General features: G+C 49.5%; 1 protein-coding gene and 1 long non-coding RNA gene across 7 annotated transcripts in view; one reads left to right on the top strand and one right to left on the bottom strand.

Moving 5' to 3' along the window:
• Positions 1 to 411: 411 nt before the first annotated feature.
• Positions 412 to 18,494, bottom strand: part of PABPC1L (poly(A) binding protein cytoplasmic 1 like) — a 37,392-nt gene continuing 19,309 nt past the window's right edge. For 5 of the 6 annotated variants that reach the window (XM_075901264.2, XM_075901266.2, XM_075901265.2 and 2 more), the window contains exons 5-16: positions 17,626 to 17,765; positions 16,438 to 16,532; positions 15,890 to 16,027; positions 14,798 to 14,893; positions 13,882 to 14,148; positions 12,576 to 12,666; positions 12,015 to 12,143; positions 9,235 to 9,374; positions 6,245 to 6,338; positions 3,333 to 3,463; positions 1,862 to 1,952; positions 412 to 866 (exon numbers count right to left, since the gene is read on the bottom strand). In XM_075901264.2, coding sequence (XP_075757379.2) covers positions 1,869 to 1,952; positions 3,333 to 3,463; positions 6,245 to 6,338; positions 9,235 to 9,374; positions 12,015 to 12,143; positions 12,576 to 12,666; positions 13,882 to 14,148; positions 14,798 to 14,893; positions 15,890 to 16,027; positions 16,438 to 16,532; positions 17,626 to 17,765 — 1,405 coding nt within the window. In that variant the 3' untranslated portion in view covers positions 412 to 866; positions 1,862 to 1,868. The remainder of the gene's footprint in view (positions 867 to 1,861; positions 1,953 to 3,332; positions 3,464 to 6,244; positions 6,339 to 9,234; positions 9,375 to 12,014; positions 12,144 to 12,575; positions 12,667 to 13,881; positions 14,149 to 14,797; positions 14,894 to 15,889; positions 16,028 to 16,437; positions 16,533 to 17,625; positions 17,766 to 18,494) is intronic. The other variant, XM_075901268.2, reaches the window with a different exon arrangement.
• LOC149523470 (uncharacterized) lies at positions 6,735 to 11,803 on the top strand. Its single transcript, XR_016347045.1, has 2 exons — positions 6,735 to 7,466; positions 9,620 to 11,803. It is a non-coding gene; the product is annotated as an uncharacterized LOC149523470 (long non-coding RNA).

Raw genomic sequence — 18,494 nt, 5'->3', positions numbered from 1 at the left:
ATGCAACTGCCCTCTGTTCTGTTGAGCAGCTCCTTATAATCTGGGCTTTTCCAGCAAGTTGCCTTTTGATTGGCTCCTTCTAAATCTCTGATTGCCTGGGGCTCTGCCCAGGCTCCCGCCAGCCTGTTTGAACACCTTCTGGCCAAAGTGAGGCAGCCACCCCACTACAGATGCATTAAAACACAGGACCTCATACAGAACTGTGGGGCAGCCAACTATTAGCCTTGTGTCATGATGAAAATTGACCATCAATCCTATTTTTTGTCTTTGTTTTTCAGGAATATTAAGGGCCTCCTACCCAGCCATCCCGCCATTTTTGCTGCAGATCAGCCTTAGGTCTAATCACTTTTACTGCCATTTGTACAAAAAATTTCTTCTTGAAAGAAAGACACTGAAGAGTACACAGTGGGGGTGGCTGTATTAGTTGTTTATGGTGTCAGCTACAAGAAAAAATAAAACATGACAGAGCCCAAAGAACACTTAAAATGACAAGCTCTGATGACTTGTCATCTCTTGGAACACTACAACTGAACCAATCGTGTCTCCCTCCTCACCACTCACAAGGAGAGGTTTACATTCTACCACGTGCCCCCCGTGTTAACATTTTCACCTCCTGCTCTCACTGGCGAGAGTTGACAGAAAAGAGCTCTCATGGACAGCGTTACATAGGATGCAGTTCATTTATGGGGAAAATAATTTTGCAGGGTTTTTCATGTACAAAGAAAAAGTAATGCCGGACTTCGAATGCAAATCAGTGTCACTGTCTATACACAGAAAAAAATAAATGCTTCCAGAATACGTGGTGATGCATGTCAGGGTTGTAGTTGCTTTGTCTCCAGAGCCAAGTGTTCTTCAGAGTCCCTCCTCTACAACAAAAACACACACTTTAGACACGTTCAGCACAGCAGCTCGGTCCACACTTAGCTAGACGTTCACGCGGCAATACTGAACCTGAATTAAGTAACCAGTGAGAGCAAGGAAACTGCATGACCAAACTATCTTACAAAGAGGTACCTGGAAGTTCTGCACATTTGTTTACTGTTACCAAACAAGAAGGCTGGAAGCTTTCGCCAAAGTTGTACTGGGAAGGGGCATGATCACTGCTAAGAGCTCCAGATTTGTGACTAATTCTAAAAAGGTACTAGGTTAACAGGGTTGCCAGGTGTCCAGTATTGAACTGGACAGTCTGGTATTTTTGCCTCCTGTCCAGTAAAAAAAATTAGAAGATACCAAACACCTAAAATGTCCAGTATTTTCTAATGTTTTCCCAGCCAGGAGGCAAAAACCCCAAGTGCTGACCGGGTTCCACAGGGGAGCTATCCAGCCTGGCGCAGGGATGCAAGATGGTGGGCAGCCACCAGCAGTCTGCTAGGGCCAAAGAGCCTCAAAAGCTTCTCTTAAAGGGGCCTTTTTTTGCTCAACAATTTTGGTTTCTCCCCCCCCCAAACAGAATTTTTTCCCTGGTGTTTTTTTTTGGGGGGGGGGGGGGGGGTTGGTATTTTTGGTTAAACCATCTGGCAACCCTATAGGTTAAGCTATTCTGCAAATCCAGGTAGAACCATGAGAGCTATTCCTCCATTTTTTACCTCCAAGTTACCGCCCCAGATTTATCTTGTCATTTGCCACTAATTTGTGTCTGGTACAATCATCAAGTTTTGGAAGATAGCAGGAGACATTGGTTCATATGAAGGAATTAAGCTTGAAGCACAATCCAAGACAAATCACTCACATGCTGCTTTCCCAAGTCCAGCTTGACTAATTTTGGGAAGACTTCTCTAGTGCTCACCTTCCAGGCAGAAAGGGACCCTTCTGCACATTATACCCAGCCCTGAGACCAGCTCCCACACTGCCTCTCACTTACCGGTGCCTCACAGGAGGAACGTTGCAGCACTGCTCTTAAGAGTCGATTCCGTAACCTGGTGTGCTTGGAGCACTGCGACCGCTTCCTCAATCTCCCAAAGCAAAGCACAAGATGGAGAGAAGTTTAATTGTCCTGACATCTGGAAGTTCTTACATAGGCAACAGTTAGCATACTCCATGCTGACTCAAACTTGACCCTAGGACAGCTGTCCCTTACAAGAGGTAAGTTACTGAGCAGGGTCACTATGGTTCAGCAACATTACATTTGGGCTGGATTAGTATTTCCAAGTCTGATTCCCCAAGGCCTCAAAACCCCAGAAGTCTCACTCACTCCGATACTATGAGCCTTACTGGAGCCAGTTCTTAGGTCCGTAAGGAGTTTCTGCATCTGTGATGACTTCACAGGAGGCCTAGCTACCCAAAGACAGACAGAGTCAATGGCAACTCTGACTAGCAAGACTGCAGCAGCTCTCAGCACAAGGCATCCCTCATGCCTCACTCAGCAGCCAGCAATCCACCTCCCTCTTCATACAGCTCTGCATGGTTGCTTACTTCAGCCTCTACTTCTGCAATGTCTTCAAAGTGTTTCTAGAATGCGCCTCTTAACTTCTGTGGCGTTCACAATGTGGTAATCTTTCCTGTCTTGGTCCAGAAAACTAGGACATTCCCTGCCTCCACTCCCAAAACCAGCAGTTTCCTATCCATCTCCAAACAGCACCACTGTACCCTAGCTTGGCTTCTTCTCTCCCCCCTCCCCCCCAGTTTTGGGGAATGAGGGGAAGAGGTAACGATGCTACTCAAGTGGCTTATGTATCCGGATCTGTACCTGCTTTTCATGTTTCTCCATAAAACAGTGACGACATTTACCTCACCCAACCACGTCCTCCCTTCCCTGCAGCCTCTACGCATGTGCGCGCGCATACACACACGCACACACACACGAACAGCTTTACTATTTGCACTACCAGATTCCTTCCCTTTGTGACACATTCAAGGCCATCCTTACCCATATGCAGAATATACAGCTGCATAGGACACCTGAACATATGGGGCACTACTGGGTTTTAATGTCCACCCACTGACCACTTACGATCCCTGGTCTGTGGCTCTGCTTCCTCTGGAAAGTATCTAGTTAATTTAGAAGTGACAAAGCCTGCCAGGCCTTTTAGCAGAACACTGAACCTGTGAAAGAGCCATTCAAGTGGTAATGAAGCCATTTAACAGGCATTTGCCAACCTCAGGTGTTACTGTCAGTTTCTGAATTTACTGAGTTGGTCAACAGGACCTTAGTTTAAAATCTGCTTTAGCAATATTTAATTAGTGTGTTGCTGAAGATCATAAAAATCACATCTCTAAAAGTCACCCCCCACCCTTGCTGCCATCAGGAATAGGGGCACCAGTTTAACAGTACTGCATAGGGCCCTGTAAATCCAAAGGACAGCCCTGAATACATTGCACTGGCTACTTCCTACCTTGGAGTGGAGAGATTCAGGGGATTCCAGCATAAGCAGCAGCTCTGAGTTATCGATCTCTAGCAGCATTCCTGTGATCTTTCCAGCCAGCGACGCATGCATGGCATGGATGAGGGGGTAAAGGCGTTCACCTAGTCACAACAGCAAGGGCAGCTTTACTTATCACAGAAGAACGCAAGGTGACTTCAGACCATTTCAATTCAATAGCCTCTCTCCAGCCCCTCCCCTTCTGTTGCTGCACAGAATGAGTTCCAGCTCTGGTCTGTGCCCCCTTCAACTCTGATGAGAGCAGACCAAGGAGATCCCCTTGCACACATCTAGGTTTGCTGCAGAGGTGCTTGCACACTCAGACAGGGCTAGATAAATTCATGGAGGTTAGGTCCATCCATGGCTATTAGCCAGGAGTAGTAGGAACGGTGTCCCCTAGACTCTGTTTGTCTGGAAATGGGTGACAGGAGAGGGAACACATGAGGATTATCGGTTATGTTTCCTCCCTCTGGGGCATCTGGTATTGGCCACTGTCAGCAGACAGGACACTGGGCTAGATGGACCTTTAGCCTGACCCAGTGTGGCTGTTATGTAGATACCATGCTCCAAGAAAGCGTCTGTGTCCCAGTGAGGGTGTAAATGCACAATCTTTCTTTATGCTGAACTACAGCGAGAACGTGGTGCTAAGATGAGCCAGGAACAAGGATTTTCAACCAGGCTGGTTCTCCACAAGCTCCCCACCCCCATAGGTCTGCAAAAACCCCTCTGCCCTGGGGTCCCCCTGCAACCCCGCTCCAAGGACTGACAATACTCCTCAGCCCTGAGCACACTATGTTCCTCCCTGCAGCTGTTCCATTCCTGAGCCTCTCTTGAGCAGACAAGGGGGGGGGGGGGGGGTTGTAACATGCACAGATGGAGGCCTGGATGATTTCAAACACTGACAGCGAACCCGGTGGGTCCAAGAGAAAGCTGAAATCAAAGCCCACTGAGGTGACAAGACTGATGGCCCTGACTCTGTGCCACTCAACCTTCCAAGAACAGCATCAGACATGTCTGCCAGCCAGTCACATTGTGCAAAATGGAGCTGGTGTCAACACACAGTGGCTGAGACCTCTTGTACTTATGTGCTGAATTGGGCTAGTCCTGGTTCCAGCCTCTCGCTGCTTGAACAGGAGAGCAACTGAGTGTAGCAGCATCTGTTCAATCCTGCTGCTTCGCACTAGCTTCCAAAAACCTGAAAGCCTTGGATTAAAATGCTGCTAGTTATGGGATGCTTCAGAGATGTACACAGAAAAAAGTTCAGAGGCCTGTGTTCACTAACAAGAGGCATAGCTGCTGCTTCCCTTACAGTCTGCCATCAGAGAATGCAGACCAGAGTCAAACAGGTAAAAAATAACTGCCTTCCTCAGCTTCTTTATCCTGCAGGAGCTACGGTCAGATATGCCACTAAGTAGGTGTGGAACATTGCTACTCAGGATTAATAGTCACAAGCCAACTGAAGTGCCACCTGGGGGAAGGAATGTTCAGAGAAAGTAACCAATTAGTCAAGTGAGGTGGGAGGAGCCCTACCAAGCTCCTCCCGCTAGAGTGATGTTCTTGTACTGACCTTGTTGGCAATGTTTCTAATTCACTGAAAACAGGCCAAAAAAGATTGCAAATGCCACAGTTTGGTTGGGCCATGGAAACAGCCTGCATCACTAGCGTTCCTCCTATGGAACTAGGATTTAGTCATTAAGCAGCAGCACTGAAGCATATGGTAGCCCAGAGGAGAGCTTCTTAGCCTGCAGGCATGAACCCCTGGGTCCTTCAGCATGCACGCTGGAGAGAGAACACATGCCAGGGAGTGAGGCTGCCGGCTGAAACTGGATAGCAGCAGCCACCTGTTGCCACTGGGCTATACTGAAAGTGCAGCCAGCACTGAGGAGTAGGGATGTAAAATCCTGTTTAAAACGTTAACTAGTTAACTGACCCGTCACGTCAGGTCACGGGTAGTGGCCCGCTGGAGTAGTTCCCTGCCTGCACCACAGAGGTCCTGGTCAAGCTGGAGCAGCCCCACCCAGCCATCACAAGCGGGGGCTGCTCCAGCCAGACTAACCACAAGTTACCTGTTTACATCCCTACTGAGGAGAGGAGGCCAGCGCCTTCCAGACCCACCAGAAAAGATACTGGGAGACAGGCGGCATGGAGAGCAAGACGTGTGTCCATATCTGCACAGCCCAAGGCCCTTGGACAAGTGCTTTACCCATGGAATCTCCAGCAAAGCTGTGTCAATGGTCAGCTGTTTTAATATGATCCCACCGCGGCGGTAAGTGGCAAGGGCTGGTTAACCAGTAAGGATGCCATTAGCAGGAAGCTTCCTAGTTAACCAGTTCAGATCCCTAGAACCTGCTGCTCAGTCAGAAGGAACTGCCAGACTCCACATGAAATTGAACACTTTGGCAAAGCCCAATTGCCTGCTGCAGTCAGCCCCGAGGAGGCAAACAGCTGATTGACAGGCCCCCAATCCTGCACAGGTCAAGTGGTCACCCAAAGCCTGACAGCAGCAGCAAACGGACTCTTTGGAATTCAGGGCAGCCTGAAACCTTGTCCCCATTGTAACCTGGCAGAGCAGGTGGGGTGGAGCCCACAGGCTTTCCCTTAACCTGGCCGAGGATGCGGTGACCCACTGTACCACTCCCACAGGTTACAGAACAAAGGGGCGGGGGAGGGACAGGTCTATAAGCAAAAGCAGCTTTCAGCCCAGATTTAACAAGAGTTAGTTTCTGTTGCCTTGGAGACTATCGCTCAGGCTGTGAAAATCCCACAAGTACCACGTATGGGGGTAGGAAGAAATCTCGGGCTTGTTGACATGCAATGCACGTGCAGTGAAGCAACACAGCCTGCATCCTCTCCAGGAGGTTAACGACAGCTGCACCAGCACCTACCTAGCATTTGCTTCTGCTCCTGGGGAGGAGCTGCAGCGAGCATGGATGCAGTCAGAGGCTCCTGCCCGTGGATATGAACGGCAGATTCTCCAACCTGAACAAAGCACCAAAGGATACAATCATCCAGAAAGGCAAGCAGCAGCACTTGAGCTAATCAAGGTGCACATGTCATATTTTAGAAGTAAGGACTCAGGGAAGAAGGGTGGGATCTATTGGCAAGGCTTGGTAGTTACAGCCCCTTTTCATCTGGGGATCTCAATCATTAATCTTAACCCCTGTTTGGAAGGCAAGTCAGGGCTGGAGTAAGGCAGCCCTGGCCTAAGCATACCAGGACACTGAGGCCTGCTCTGCACTTAAAACATAGGTTGACTTGGTTGTCCCCCTCAGGACTGTGAAAAATGTCACAGCAATGGAAAACCCCCTTCCACACCTCGGCACAGCTTTGTACCTGTGCCACTGCGGGCAGCAGCCTGGGGCCTCCTATCAGCCCCCTCACGAGGAGCAGCAAGAGAGGCCTGCTCTCCCAACAGCAAGGCAGGGGTGGCAGCAAGAAGGTGTGTGTCTTCCAGCGGGGTGTTGTGCCTGCTGCCCTCTTGCCACACTCTGCTAGTGTGTGTTGCCAGGGCTCCTCAGACCAGTAAAGCACTAAGCGCATTGGGCAGAGCTGCCAATACGGGATGGGGGAGGGGAAAGGCCTGCAAATGCCCCAGGGCCTAGCAATTCAAAGAGGTCCAGGTATCTTGGCTACCACTACTGCTACTGCAGTGTGAAAACAGGCTCTTTTCTGGCCAGGCCTCGTGCGCATAGCCTTCCTAGCCCAAGTTTACCTTCCCCTCAAACCAAAAATCCTGCACTATGAGACTTAAAATCAGTAAAAACCAGGAGTAAGACACCAGGCAGATAAGGGTCATACAAAGTTCGCGCCACTCAAGGGCCATCTCACCCCCTCCCCTTCCCTCTCAGCCTGTCACTAGGCAGACTGAATTTGTCAAGCCTATCACAACTAGGCGCGGGAAAGCTCTTGCTCTCTCTATAAAACAGCTTCCCCTCCTGCATGCAGTTGAGGGTTCCCGAACATTTGGAAGGCAGAACACGAGCCAGGTTCTGAGGGCTGATCACCCGAGGACTCCCTCCCGCTCACCGAATCTACCGAATCTTTTGCAGAGCGTAACGAATAACGAATATGCTGTTGTCTCTGTTGTCCCTTGTATGTCTGATAAATGTGAGTATTGCTGTGTAAAGTTAGTTAAAGGTTTGATCAATAATAGTGTTAAGAGTAAGTTAGTTAGAAGTTTGTTAAATAGTATAGTTAGGAGTTTAAATAGATGTTAAACCTCATGAGTGAAATTAATGTAAATATAACTGAAAAATCCCTGGGCTGTTATTGATAATTACTTAGACTTAGAGAAACCCCAGGGCATTTTCCTCTATTGTATTGCAGTTTGTTTGTTGTTACTGTTAATAGTTATCTGGCACCCACGCATGTAAAAAGTTAATAAATAAAAAAGTTATAGTTAAAAGCATTTTAATAAAAGTTAAAAATATTCAATACAAGGCTGCCTGTTTCTGCACCTCTCTGGGGCTGGCCACATTCTCGAACCTTCCATTTTTACCTCCACATGCAGGAGCAGCCAAAGCCCTGGAACCTGTAAAACAGCTGCTGGAGCCCTGGCTGCATAGTCTGGGTGATGCCGAAAGTCTGGCAGGTGGAGGCTGGCTCCTAGCCCCTCCCCTTCCAATCAAGGCTCCGCCCTTTCTGGGAGCATGGAGCCAGGCTTCCCCCCACCTTGCCCAGGGGCCCAGTAATTGTCAGCTCCTCTGGTATCGAGACTATTGACAGCTCCGCGAGCTAGTGAGTAGTGAGTAGCCAGCCTGACGCCAGGCGGCATCTGTTACAGTTGACTCAAGTTTTCAAACTTTTCTTCACAGTCATGAGGTAAAATAGTAGTGGCAGCATCCCGTAACTCCAGCAGCTGGGTCCCTAAGCATGGGCCTGTAGTGCCTAGGCCTTAATCCAGCCACAAGGCAAGTCACCCCATTTTGCTGATGAGAAGCCTGAGCTGTATGGATTGCCAGTTGCCCATGGTCACAGGCTCCAATGGCAGAGCCAGAAGTGGCCTCTAAGTGCTGGAATCCCAGTCCCTTGCCCTGGTCACTAGCACACAGCGCTTTTAACTTACTGGCTTCCTTCAGAGCCACCCACACCCAGCATCTCAAAACTTGAGTTTAAGCAACACTTAAAGCCATTTGAGAAGTCCCATTTTTTATACCAGAGGAAAAGCTTCCCCATTCCCACCAAGGAGGTGCTCGATTCCAGCTTTGCCACCAGCATTAAGAACTAACTCTGCGAAGTGGCAAGGGCCTCGCAGTTTCCAACAGGGACAGGAGTTGTAAGATAAAAATAATCTGCATGCTTCAGGAGACTCAACTCAGTCTCCTCTTGCCTCCCTCCTTATCAGGGCTGGCCAGATCTGGCCCAGCCGATGGTATTCATGTAGGGTGAAGGTTGCACCAATGTATCGAATGGAGCAGACTACAGCATACAGATGAGGCCTCCACTCAAGGCACTGGACTCGGCCTGCAGTGCTTTGCATTGCTGAGTGGTCTGGCTGGAAAGGCCAAGATGCAGCACTGACTATGTGCCTGTTGTCTCCACAGACCGCCCCCCCTCCTCCCTTTTACAGGCTGAGCATCTAGACAGCAGTGCTCAGTGGGCGAAGCTATAGCCAAGTCCCCCCCTCTAACAGGACCATGCAGAATAGCACAGCTCCCTAAAGGTGAGATTCCACCCTTCATCCCCACCAGACACTCTAGCAGCAGAGTTCACACCACATGCCAATAGGAACCCGAAAGGCCTTTCAGACTGCGGCCACCAGCCTTGCCCTACAGGAGAGGTTTGGAGCGGCCCTGGTTCAGCGTTCTATTCTGCTTCTCCCTTCTTTGATGCTCTAGCCCCGCGCCTCTAGGGCAGAATCCTGTGAGTGGGTTACCTGTGGTACCGGCATGGATGCCACGCTTCCTATCGGCTGGACGTTCCTCACCGCTGAGGAGTACTTATACTGCGGCATACCCCGCAGTAGGGATGGTGAGGTGGGTGCCCGGGCACCAAGCGTCTGGGTCCCTATGTTGGCTGGAAGAGACAAAGGAATGTTGGCAAGGGTCAGACCTGCCTATAAGCATCTGCACATGCTTTAACTACACCTGCAGAGAGCATGTGGGCAGCATGCCAAGTGGAGCTGGCAAAATACGCCCCTCAACTTCAAGGCAATGTGCTGGTGCCATTCAAATGCAAAATGGGCTCTCCTAGCACAGGGCAACCAGTTCAGGGCATGGACAAGTGCCCCCAAGTCAATCTGTCTCTGTTTCCCCCCATAGATTGATGTGTGTCAGCATCAGCAGCTAAAGTGCAGCAGCAGGCCTGGGACCAAGGATTTGCCCCAGGACTCCTCCTGGATGGTATGGTGCTCGCGCACAGCAGGGGCCACAGACAGCGTGCTGCCATCCAGGCAGGAGCAGGAGGCTGCCCTCCTTGGGCTGCCTGCCTGACTCCACAAAAGGACAGAAAAAGGACAAAAAACTGAGGAGGAACAAGATCGACAGGTCCCGCCACACGTGCTCTCACACACAAGGGTGTTCACAGACTGTGGAGCCGCTGGAACCTCCTTGCCACTTGGGAGCAGCACTGCCACTTCCTAGTGCATCCTGCTCCAAAACTCCCTGGGGAACCACCTTCTTTCCCCTCAGCTACCAGCTGCTGGAAGCCCCGGAACCTTGTCCACAAGCATGGACTCAAAAGTGTCTCACCCCAACTGCTTCTCATCTCCTGTTCATTTCGAGCACAGAAAAAGCCAAGGGCCAAATACAGGGGCAGGTCTAAGTGCCAGAGAAACGAGAGTGAGAGTTTAGGCCAAAGCAATTTATTCTCTCTTCTGGCACCTCCAGCCAGTAGATTACATCTCTTAGACAGCTTCAGAATCCTACCATGTTCCAGCGTACACTTCTGCATCATCCCCTTTACACACCACCTACAATTTGAACTACAAGTCCGAGGGAGAGCTTGTGAGAGAGAGCCTGAGCTGGTGTAACTCACACACTAAGGAGCCACGAACGCAGAAAGCAGCAAGAAGAGCATTAAGTCCTGCATACACGTCACCTCTGCACCTGGCCCTTAGATTCTGCTATTAAACTTCCTCAACTTTCCACCATGTCACTTATGCTAGAGAGAAACATAAGTAGGTAAACTGACTGACAAGCCACTAAGTCTCTCTCCTAGGCATCCTGTGCTAGGTATAACAAGTCAAAAGAGCCAAGATAGTCAGAACCATTCCCCAACCCCGAGGAAGCAAGAGTTGCAAACCAGTATGCCCTGGTCTATCGTAGGGCTTGATTTTGAAATAGGGGGATGGAGGAGAGAGTTAAGTTGAATTTATAAGCGGAGCATCCACACTCCCAAGCCTGTTATTTTGAAATAAGGGTCCACTTATTTCAAAATCTGTTCTCCCACTTTTCTCAGGGAATAACGCTAATTTCAAAATAGTTATTTTGACATTTCAAAGTAACTATTTTGAAATTTCAAAATAGCTATTTTGAAATAGCATTAGTGGCACCGGAGCATCCACACTATTTTGAAATAGCTACTCCCCAGAGTAATTCAAGCTAATTACTCCCCAGTGCTTGCTGGAACTCTAAATTGAGATAGTTAGTGTGGATGCACTGAGTCTGTCTTGGACTAAATTTGAGGCTTCCCCACAGTGGGAACAGGCTATTTCGATTTTGTAAAAAATCAGGAGTTAAGTAGAACGTAGTTATTTCAAAATAGTTTCCTAGTGAATAGACTAGTGTAGACATGGCCTAGGTAAGCCCAGGGAGATGCAATCATGGGCAGGCGCTCATTGCTCCGAGAAAATCCTGAGAGTAACACACAAATCAAATCTAAAAGGCACAAGATAAGCACAGAGCATTTTCAGACCACCCATCTCTGTCAGTCTTCACTATAAGCAGTGGCAATCTCTATTCCACTTAGCATCTCAAAACCTTTGTTGTTGTTTAACTGGAGCCGATGAAGAACCATTTCCTTTGTCCAGGGAATCCCTTAAAATCTGGTTTTGGCTGAAGAACACTTTGCGTAAATATTAAACCTAGGACTCCGTGTGGTCATTACTACTGAACGGCACACAGTGGGACCAATCAGGCTCAGGGTCCTTTTTGCATTCAGCATTGATCCAAAGACGACAACGTTCCCCGAGAACCACAGACAGCACTAGTAGCACGTGGGTTTAAGTCCCTTCTGTGCACTGGGGACAGCACAGCATCCTACGGCAAGTGTTTAGGGCAAGTGTTTTTACCCACTCTCCAACTTTTGAAAATACTGCTCCTGAAAATGGGGCTCAGCAGAATTCAATTTATTTATAGTTCTGACAGGTAATATCAATGCTTATTGGGAAGTTACATTTGCACAGATGTGAGAAGTTATGGGGGCATCAGGCAAGGACTTAACCATATAGGCTGAGATTCAAAAAGTTTCATAACCATTAAAAATACAAATCGTTAAAAAAAAAATCACACAATAAATAAAGGCAATAGTTGGAAATTGTAATAAGTACTGCAGCAGCATTTTTCTCCTTTTCTCTCTGCCAATTTGGATCACCATCAGTGGTAATATTTCTCAGACTATGTGTACTATGAAAATGACACAGAACAAGACTGTGGCAAATGCCCTCTTCGACACATGTTCACGAGATACTTCTAACCCACTGCCTCCTAGACTTACCCACTCTCTGGGCATGCGGTGGCACTCGGGGTACCTGCGTAGATGCCTGTCTCATGGTGCTGATGTTGGATAGCAGGCGCCTGGGTGGAGCTGTCGCTCTCAGGAGTGGGGTGGCCGTTTGGTAGGCTGCTGTAACAATTGAACATTGTAAGTTTTCTAATGGTGAAGGCCAGGAAGAAACATCTGTGCTGGGAAGTGAGCCCAAACAAGCAGCATTTACCCGGGGGGCTGGGGGGGTGAGAAAAGGAAAGGTTTGAGATGTAGATGAAAGAGGAGGTCTCTCTTACTCAGTGCGATGCAGAGTTTTACTTCCCAATGCTTATCGCCTGCAGGTGACACTCAACCAGCAATGTCTGCACAGCAGTTTCCCTAGCCTCATGGCTTGTGCTACTTTTTGAGCATGTTCATTCCTAAATCATCCCAGCACCAGAAGGAAAAGGCCAAAGTCCCACACCAAGCTGCTGAGAGCACACACAGAGGCACACACTGGCTCCCTCCACCACACGCAGGCTGCCCACCATGAGAGGCGGAAGGAGGCACTGCAGAGTTAGACTCACTCACAGGGAAGTCTGGAGGGCTGCGTGCTCCAGCGAGGGGCAGGACGCACAGGGGCCACTGGGCTAGGACTGTAGAAAGTAGCTCTAGTTTGTGGCTATGAAAGGAGCAGAACACAGAGTGACTCACTCGCCAACCTGAGCCAATTACTACAATCCTCCGGCAGCAGCAACAGACACCGTGACACGGGAACTACAGACGTAACTGGATGAACGGATTGAAGCAGAGCTCAAAAGAGCCCTTCATGGAACTGGCAGCAGCAGGATTCAAACACCTCCATGACTTACCAGCATGTCTACAAACCCAGGACCCACTAATACCCAGTCTGCAGGCTACACAAGTGTTATTACCCAGGGAAAGAGGCCAGTCAGGGCTAGGACATCCTGAGGGGCTGGAAGCAGAGAAGAGGCCTGTGATAATTCAGAGATTTCAACAGTGTTTCAGTAATCTGTGTAGAACGGCATCATGCTAATGCATTCTAGGCCTTTATCCCATGGGTAGTGCAGTATCCTGAAGTGTTTCACAGTCCCCTTTCCTGCTGCTTCCCCTGGCGCTAGGCCATATCAACTTACTCCTCTCCTTGTCTAACAAGCCACATCTTTGCCATGAGCCTATCCCTGCATCAGACTTCTTCTGCCAGGCTTTTCCACAGTAACTAGCTCAGCGTGCCGCTCGCAGGGGAGTCATGTGAACCCAGGACTGCTGACCGGAGCAAGAAGAGAGGCAAACCCCAGCGATACAAAAGGGCCCGGGGCTTTAGGTACCTAACTAGATGGCCTGATTTTCGAGAAGCATTGAGAAGGTAGCACCCACCAGTAATTCCAAGGAAAACAAGCCAAAGGTTTGTTCATTTAAGGGTTGATGCAGAGACTTTAGTCACCCAGACTTGAAAATCTTGCCCGTTGTGTTTACATGCTGTACTATGCACAGTTAGACTAAGTTCTTCGGGGCAGAGACTCTGATGTCTGCAGTGCTGGGCATCCACCAGGCAAGCAGACAGATGCTCAGGACAGATTCTAATGGCAACCAATTTGGAGGGGCTGAGCACACAGAACAGAGCAGCACTCAGCATGTTGCCTGTAGCTCTGGCATCCCTAGAATGACAGTCATTGGCTTTTCACCTTTGGGTCCCTAGACAAGCTAGCTAGTTCAATTATTCTCAATGCTGGAGGTGCTGAGGTGCCAGAGAATTTATACACTCCTCCCCCATGTCCATTCCCCCCATCCCCAGACTGGGGGTCTCACCCCAGGCAAGCTCCGAGTTCATATCGGTCTGCTGACAAGCCCGTCAGAGGGGTGAACGGGGTCTCACCTGTGGGATGGCAGGCAAGAAGTACCCTGTGGGTGGCTGGAAGGAGCCCAAGAGAGGGCCAGGCAGGGCCCTCATGGTGGCTAGTCTCTGCATATACTGGTTGGTGAGAATTGCTTTTCTTTCCTCCTTTCTTTGAGCGAGGGCGACGTACAAAGGCTTGGTGCTGACGATCCGCCCGTTCATTTCCGTCACGGCTTTGGTAGCCTCTTCTGGGGAGGAAAAACATACAAACCCAAACCCTTTGCTGTGTCCACCCTCTGTCATCACCTAAAATTAGATTAGAACACAACAAAGTCCACTGAATGCCAGGCACACCATCCGCGCAGCGCACACAGCAGTCATCACAGGTGGGGACGTGAGCAGGGAGGGAGACCGGCATGCAGACAGCAGCCAGTCTTTGGACTCTAAGGCAACCGACACTCTGGCCTGAGGCTCTTGGGGCTGATTTCTTTTAAGCAAGGCTGGAGGCAGGTGCTCCCATCACATAACCAAGGATAATTTTTTTTCCTTAAATGGCTATTTCTAGGTGCCTATCCCCAGATGACCAAAACACAAAAGCTCTAGTAGCAACCCAACATGCTACCACTTCAGGGTGGGGCAGGGGACATATCTTGGGGGGGGGGGGTCCCAACCTGCATTCCCCAGATTAGCAGGGGCTGTAAGCACCGTGGAGACAGCAGGTAAGAGACTCCCACGGCAGCAGGGAGTATCAGCAGTGACTTATCTGAAAAGCTACAGGCAGAAGATGCAAGCCAGTCACAACTCATGTGCCAGGGTCTACGGCTCACACAGCTCTGAAGTCTAGGACTTACTGTGTTCAGTGCCCCGCAAAGCCCAGCCAGACCCAGAGATTGGTGACTGTTTAGGATCTAATGCCTTGTGAATTAGACTCCCCGGGGTAGCCCACTTCTCTTACCTTCGCACTAGTAATGGTACCATATGGAGCAAACTCCTTCCTCAGCCGATCATCATCAATACCATCATCCAGATTCTTCACATATAAATTCACCCCCTGAAAAGAGAGAGGGCAGTAACTAGATTTCTCCAAACAGCACAGCAAGCACTCCCAAATTCAGGGTGGCTATTGAAGGCCCACCATAAACATTCCATAGGAACTAGCTGGGCTGTGTCTTACTGACTCCTTCCCCTAAGGCCAGATTTCCATACGACTAAAACAAACTCACTGTCTTCTGGGCATGAAAGAAGGCGGCAGATACAGCCAGGGTTTAGGACCACACTGGCTTTCCACATCGTCGCTTACAGGCGTCACCTCTAAGACGTGACCTGGAGGAGTGTGTAATGCAGGGAACCAGGCTGGCACCTTTAAGGATCCAGTCCCAGAAATGCAGATCTATGAAATCCCAGTACATCAGACAAAGAAGGAAGAAAGCTCGTTTCCCTGGCAGAGATGCTGGTTGCTGTTGGGATTCCCACTAATACAAAGACCAGGCTGTTGCTGAGAGATGTAATAGTGTAGTCGATTAACCAATAAGCAAACTCTTGTAAGTTAATGCTATACTACACACGTTCCCACCCGCCCCAGGTAATTTTTTTAGCAGGCTGGTCAGCAACCTGGCTCAGTCCTGGCTTGCAACAAGTCCAGGACCTACCCCCTGCTGCAGTTGTGCATTTAAAGTGTATTAGGAGTTAGGCTAGCAGGCAGCCCAGCTCAGTTCTGGCTCATACTGGGTCCAGGAGCACAGACACGCACCCCCGGACAGGGGCTGCTGCCACCCCGCGCTACTGCCTCTGTATGACAGGGGGCTCCTTGGAAGTGGGGCTGGAGCGTAACTGGCTGCTAGCCCCACCTCCGGGAACTACAGAATAGTCGATTAACCAATAAGAATTCATGAGGTTACTCAACTATTCAATTAACTGATATTTACCATCCCTACTTCATATCGAGTAGGCCCAGCAGAGACATCCCATGCTGTCACCCCATCTGACCACCATGCCTGAGAGCAAACAAGAACATGGCATGAGGCCCCCTCCACTTCCCTCCTGTTACCTGGTATCTGCTCACTCTCTCCTGTTTGATCTGTTCAAATTTACGCTTCAGTTCACTCTGACGCTCCATCCTCTTCTGAGCTCGGCCAACATACACCATCCGGCCATTGATCTGTTTCCCGTTCATGTCCGCCACAGCCTGCCAGATGACTCCAAGTCTAAGCCCACGGAGAAACCAGAGCACCAGCAGCTTCCCAGCCCCGCCCCCACCCATGGGGTAGGCTCCATCTCCCCTCCCCCATGGCTACCAGAAAGCTTTCCAAATTAAAAAATAAGGCATAAAAGCAACTTGGCTTCTAAGCTTGGCTTGCAAGGCAGGTAAGAGCCTCCCTTTGCATAGGACGACTGTCCACACAGACTCACCGGCCACCCAAACACATGTTGTTAACAAGAAGTTACAGGAACTGAAAGTTATGAATCTTTCAGACCAACAGATCATTTAGTTACATTCCAGCAGCTAGCACGAGTCCACCCCTGCTTGTGAGACCAAAGACCCAACCAGGCTTCTAGTCGTCAGCGATTTGATTAAATACACAAAGACCCTCTTGCCTTCTGGGCTTCTTGGTGCTTCTCAAAGTTGACAAACCCGAATCCTTTCGAGCAGCCAGTCTCATCCATCATAACGCGGACACTCAGCGTCTTTCCTGCAGACAGAAGAGCACAGTAACCGAGACCAGCAAGATACAGTCTACCAATGCCTCTGCTCACAGGTTGAGGAAATCCCATTCCCTCCCACATCTCCTGCTTTGGCTAGCAATCTAGACCTTTGTTAGAGGTCTAGCCAGTGCTGAGTAATATGGGGGCCATGGCAGCTGCATAGGAGATCCAGATATTGGGGTAACTCCAAAAAGACACAGACATGGAACAGGGACGACCATAAGTGCCTACTGCAGTGTGGATATTCCCCTGCCAGCAAAGACATCCAGTCTTACAGGTGTGACAATGGTGTTAGGAAGTATACAGACACCCCCAACTTACTAGCTTGGTCTCCCTAAGTCCTCTCCCCTAGAAAGGACTTTACAGGAGCTAGCCAGCCAGCGAGTCATGACCCAAGTATCTAATGATTGTACAGCAGATCTGGGTTCTATGCCTGATGCCCGCAGTTAGTCACAAGTTCTGGGGCCTCAGTTTTTTTCCTGTAAAATGGAGAGAAGTATCCCCGTCTATGCAGTGCAAGGAATCTAGTCACAGACGCAGCCTTTGAGAAGCACAGATGAAAGGCGCAACAGAAAATGGCAGATGATTTAGTATTTCCTCAAGCACCAACAGTATGCCCAGGGCTCTACCAGAAACGGATGTTGCTTCAAGAACGTAGGAGACAGTCGCAACCCGTTGGAAGACTCAGAGGAAGGAATAATTTTTGCTTTTCAATCAAGACTAGTCACTGGCCCTTCTGTAACTGGCTTCCACACTCCAGTGCAGCTTTGAGACGTTCTATGCACTCACTTGGCTGGGGAGGGCAAGAGTTTGGTTTTGAAAAGCAAATAAGCAATCAGGTCACCTGCTATCATCATGAGAGAGAACAGGCAAACTGATGATTAAATTTATGATAGTTTTGCAAAGCTGCACTAGATCATTTGGATCGACTGGTGTGGCCCTCGGATAAGTGCTCACCCTAAAACGACTATCAGTAAGAGGAGAGGTCTCATGCCTCACTCAGGTTCTTGCCCTTGGACCGGTCCCACTGCCTCCTATTCACCCTACGCAGTGCAGGCCTTGCTGTGGAACACTACTCACCAAACCTGGAGAATATTTCCCGCAGTCGGTCATCATCCATATCATCCCCGAAGTTCTTGATATAGACATTGGTGAATTCCATTGCCCGTGCCCCAAATTCTGCCTCCCGCTCTCTGCGGGATTTAAAATGGCCGACAAAGCTGCAGAAGGAAAATGGAGGAACATGAATCCTCACTATACATCCACTGTGCAGGGGGAAAGACATGGGAACCTACCGGTCAGTAGAGTTGCTCCTGAAGGTGATGGTCTCTATCACTAATAGCTGTGCATTTATGCATCTCAGCAACCTGCGCAGATCCAATGTGTACACTCCCCACTTCCCCACAGACACTGGCTATTGTTACCTAACTGTAGCACCCAGCGGCCCAAGTCAGGACAGTGTCCCCTTTTCTTGAGGTTGTACAGACATAGAACAGACAGTTCCTGCTCCAAGCACCTCACAAGCTAATAGCCATCCCATCCCAGGCATTCCCTTGGGTGATCTCACCTGATGAAGCAGATCCTAAAGCAATCATTTGCCCTCTCCCTCCTGGATGGAGACCAGTCTGCCCCTCCTCCCCGCAGTGCCAGGTTCACCTTCAGTGGACCCTCACCCTTGCATCCCAGCTGGGCAGAAGTGGCAAAACACAGGCAGCAATCTAGAGAGCTCACGAGACCCAAAAATGGCAACATCTTTCCCAGGAAGGAGTCTAAACCCTCTCTCTTCCGCATGATCGGAAACCGAACTCCTCAGGGGTCAGGGAGCTTCGAACTGCAGCATCACCAACATGACGTGCACCTGCTCTTGCCTAGACTAGGGATTGTTCCCTCAGTGCAAGCAGTTCTCACACTACAGCCTCCACACTTCAGCCCTACCAGGATCTTTGGCA

Source organism: Pelodiscus sinensis, chromosome 17, assembly GCF_052426305.1.
Source record: "Pelodiscus sinensis isolate ZL-2025 chromosome 17, ASM5242630v1, whole genome shotgun sequence".
Lineage (NCBI taxonomy): Eukaryota > Metazoa > Chordata > Testudines > Trionychidae > Pelodiscus > Pelodiscus sinensis.
Note: the sequence above shows the minus strand (reverse complement) of the source record. Positions and strands in the feature narration are given on the sequence as shown.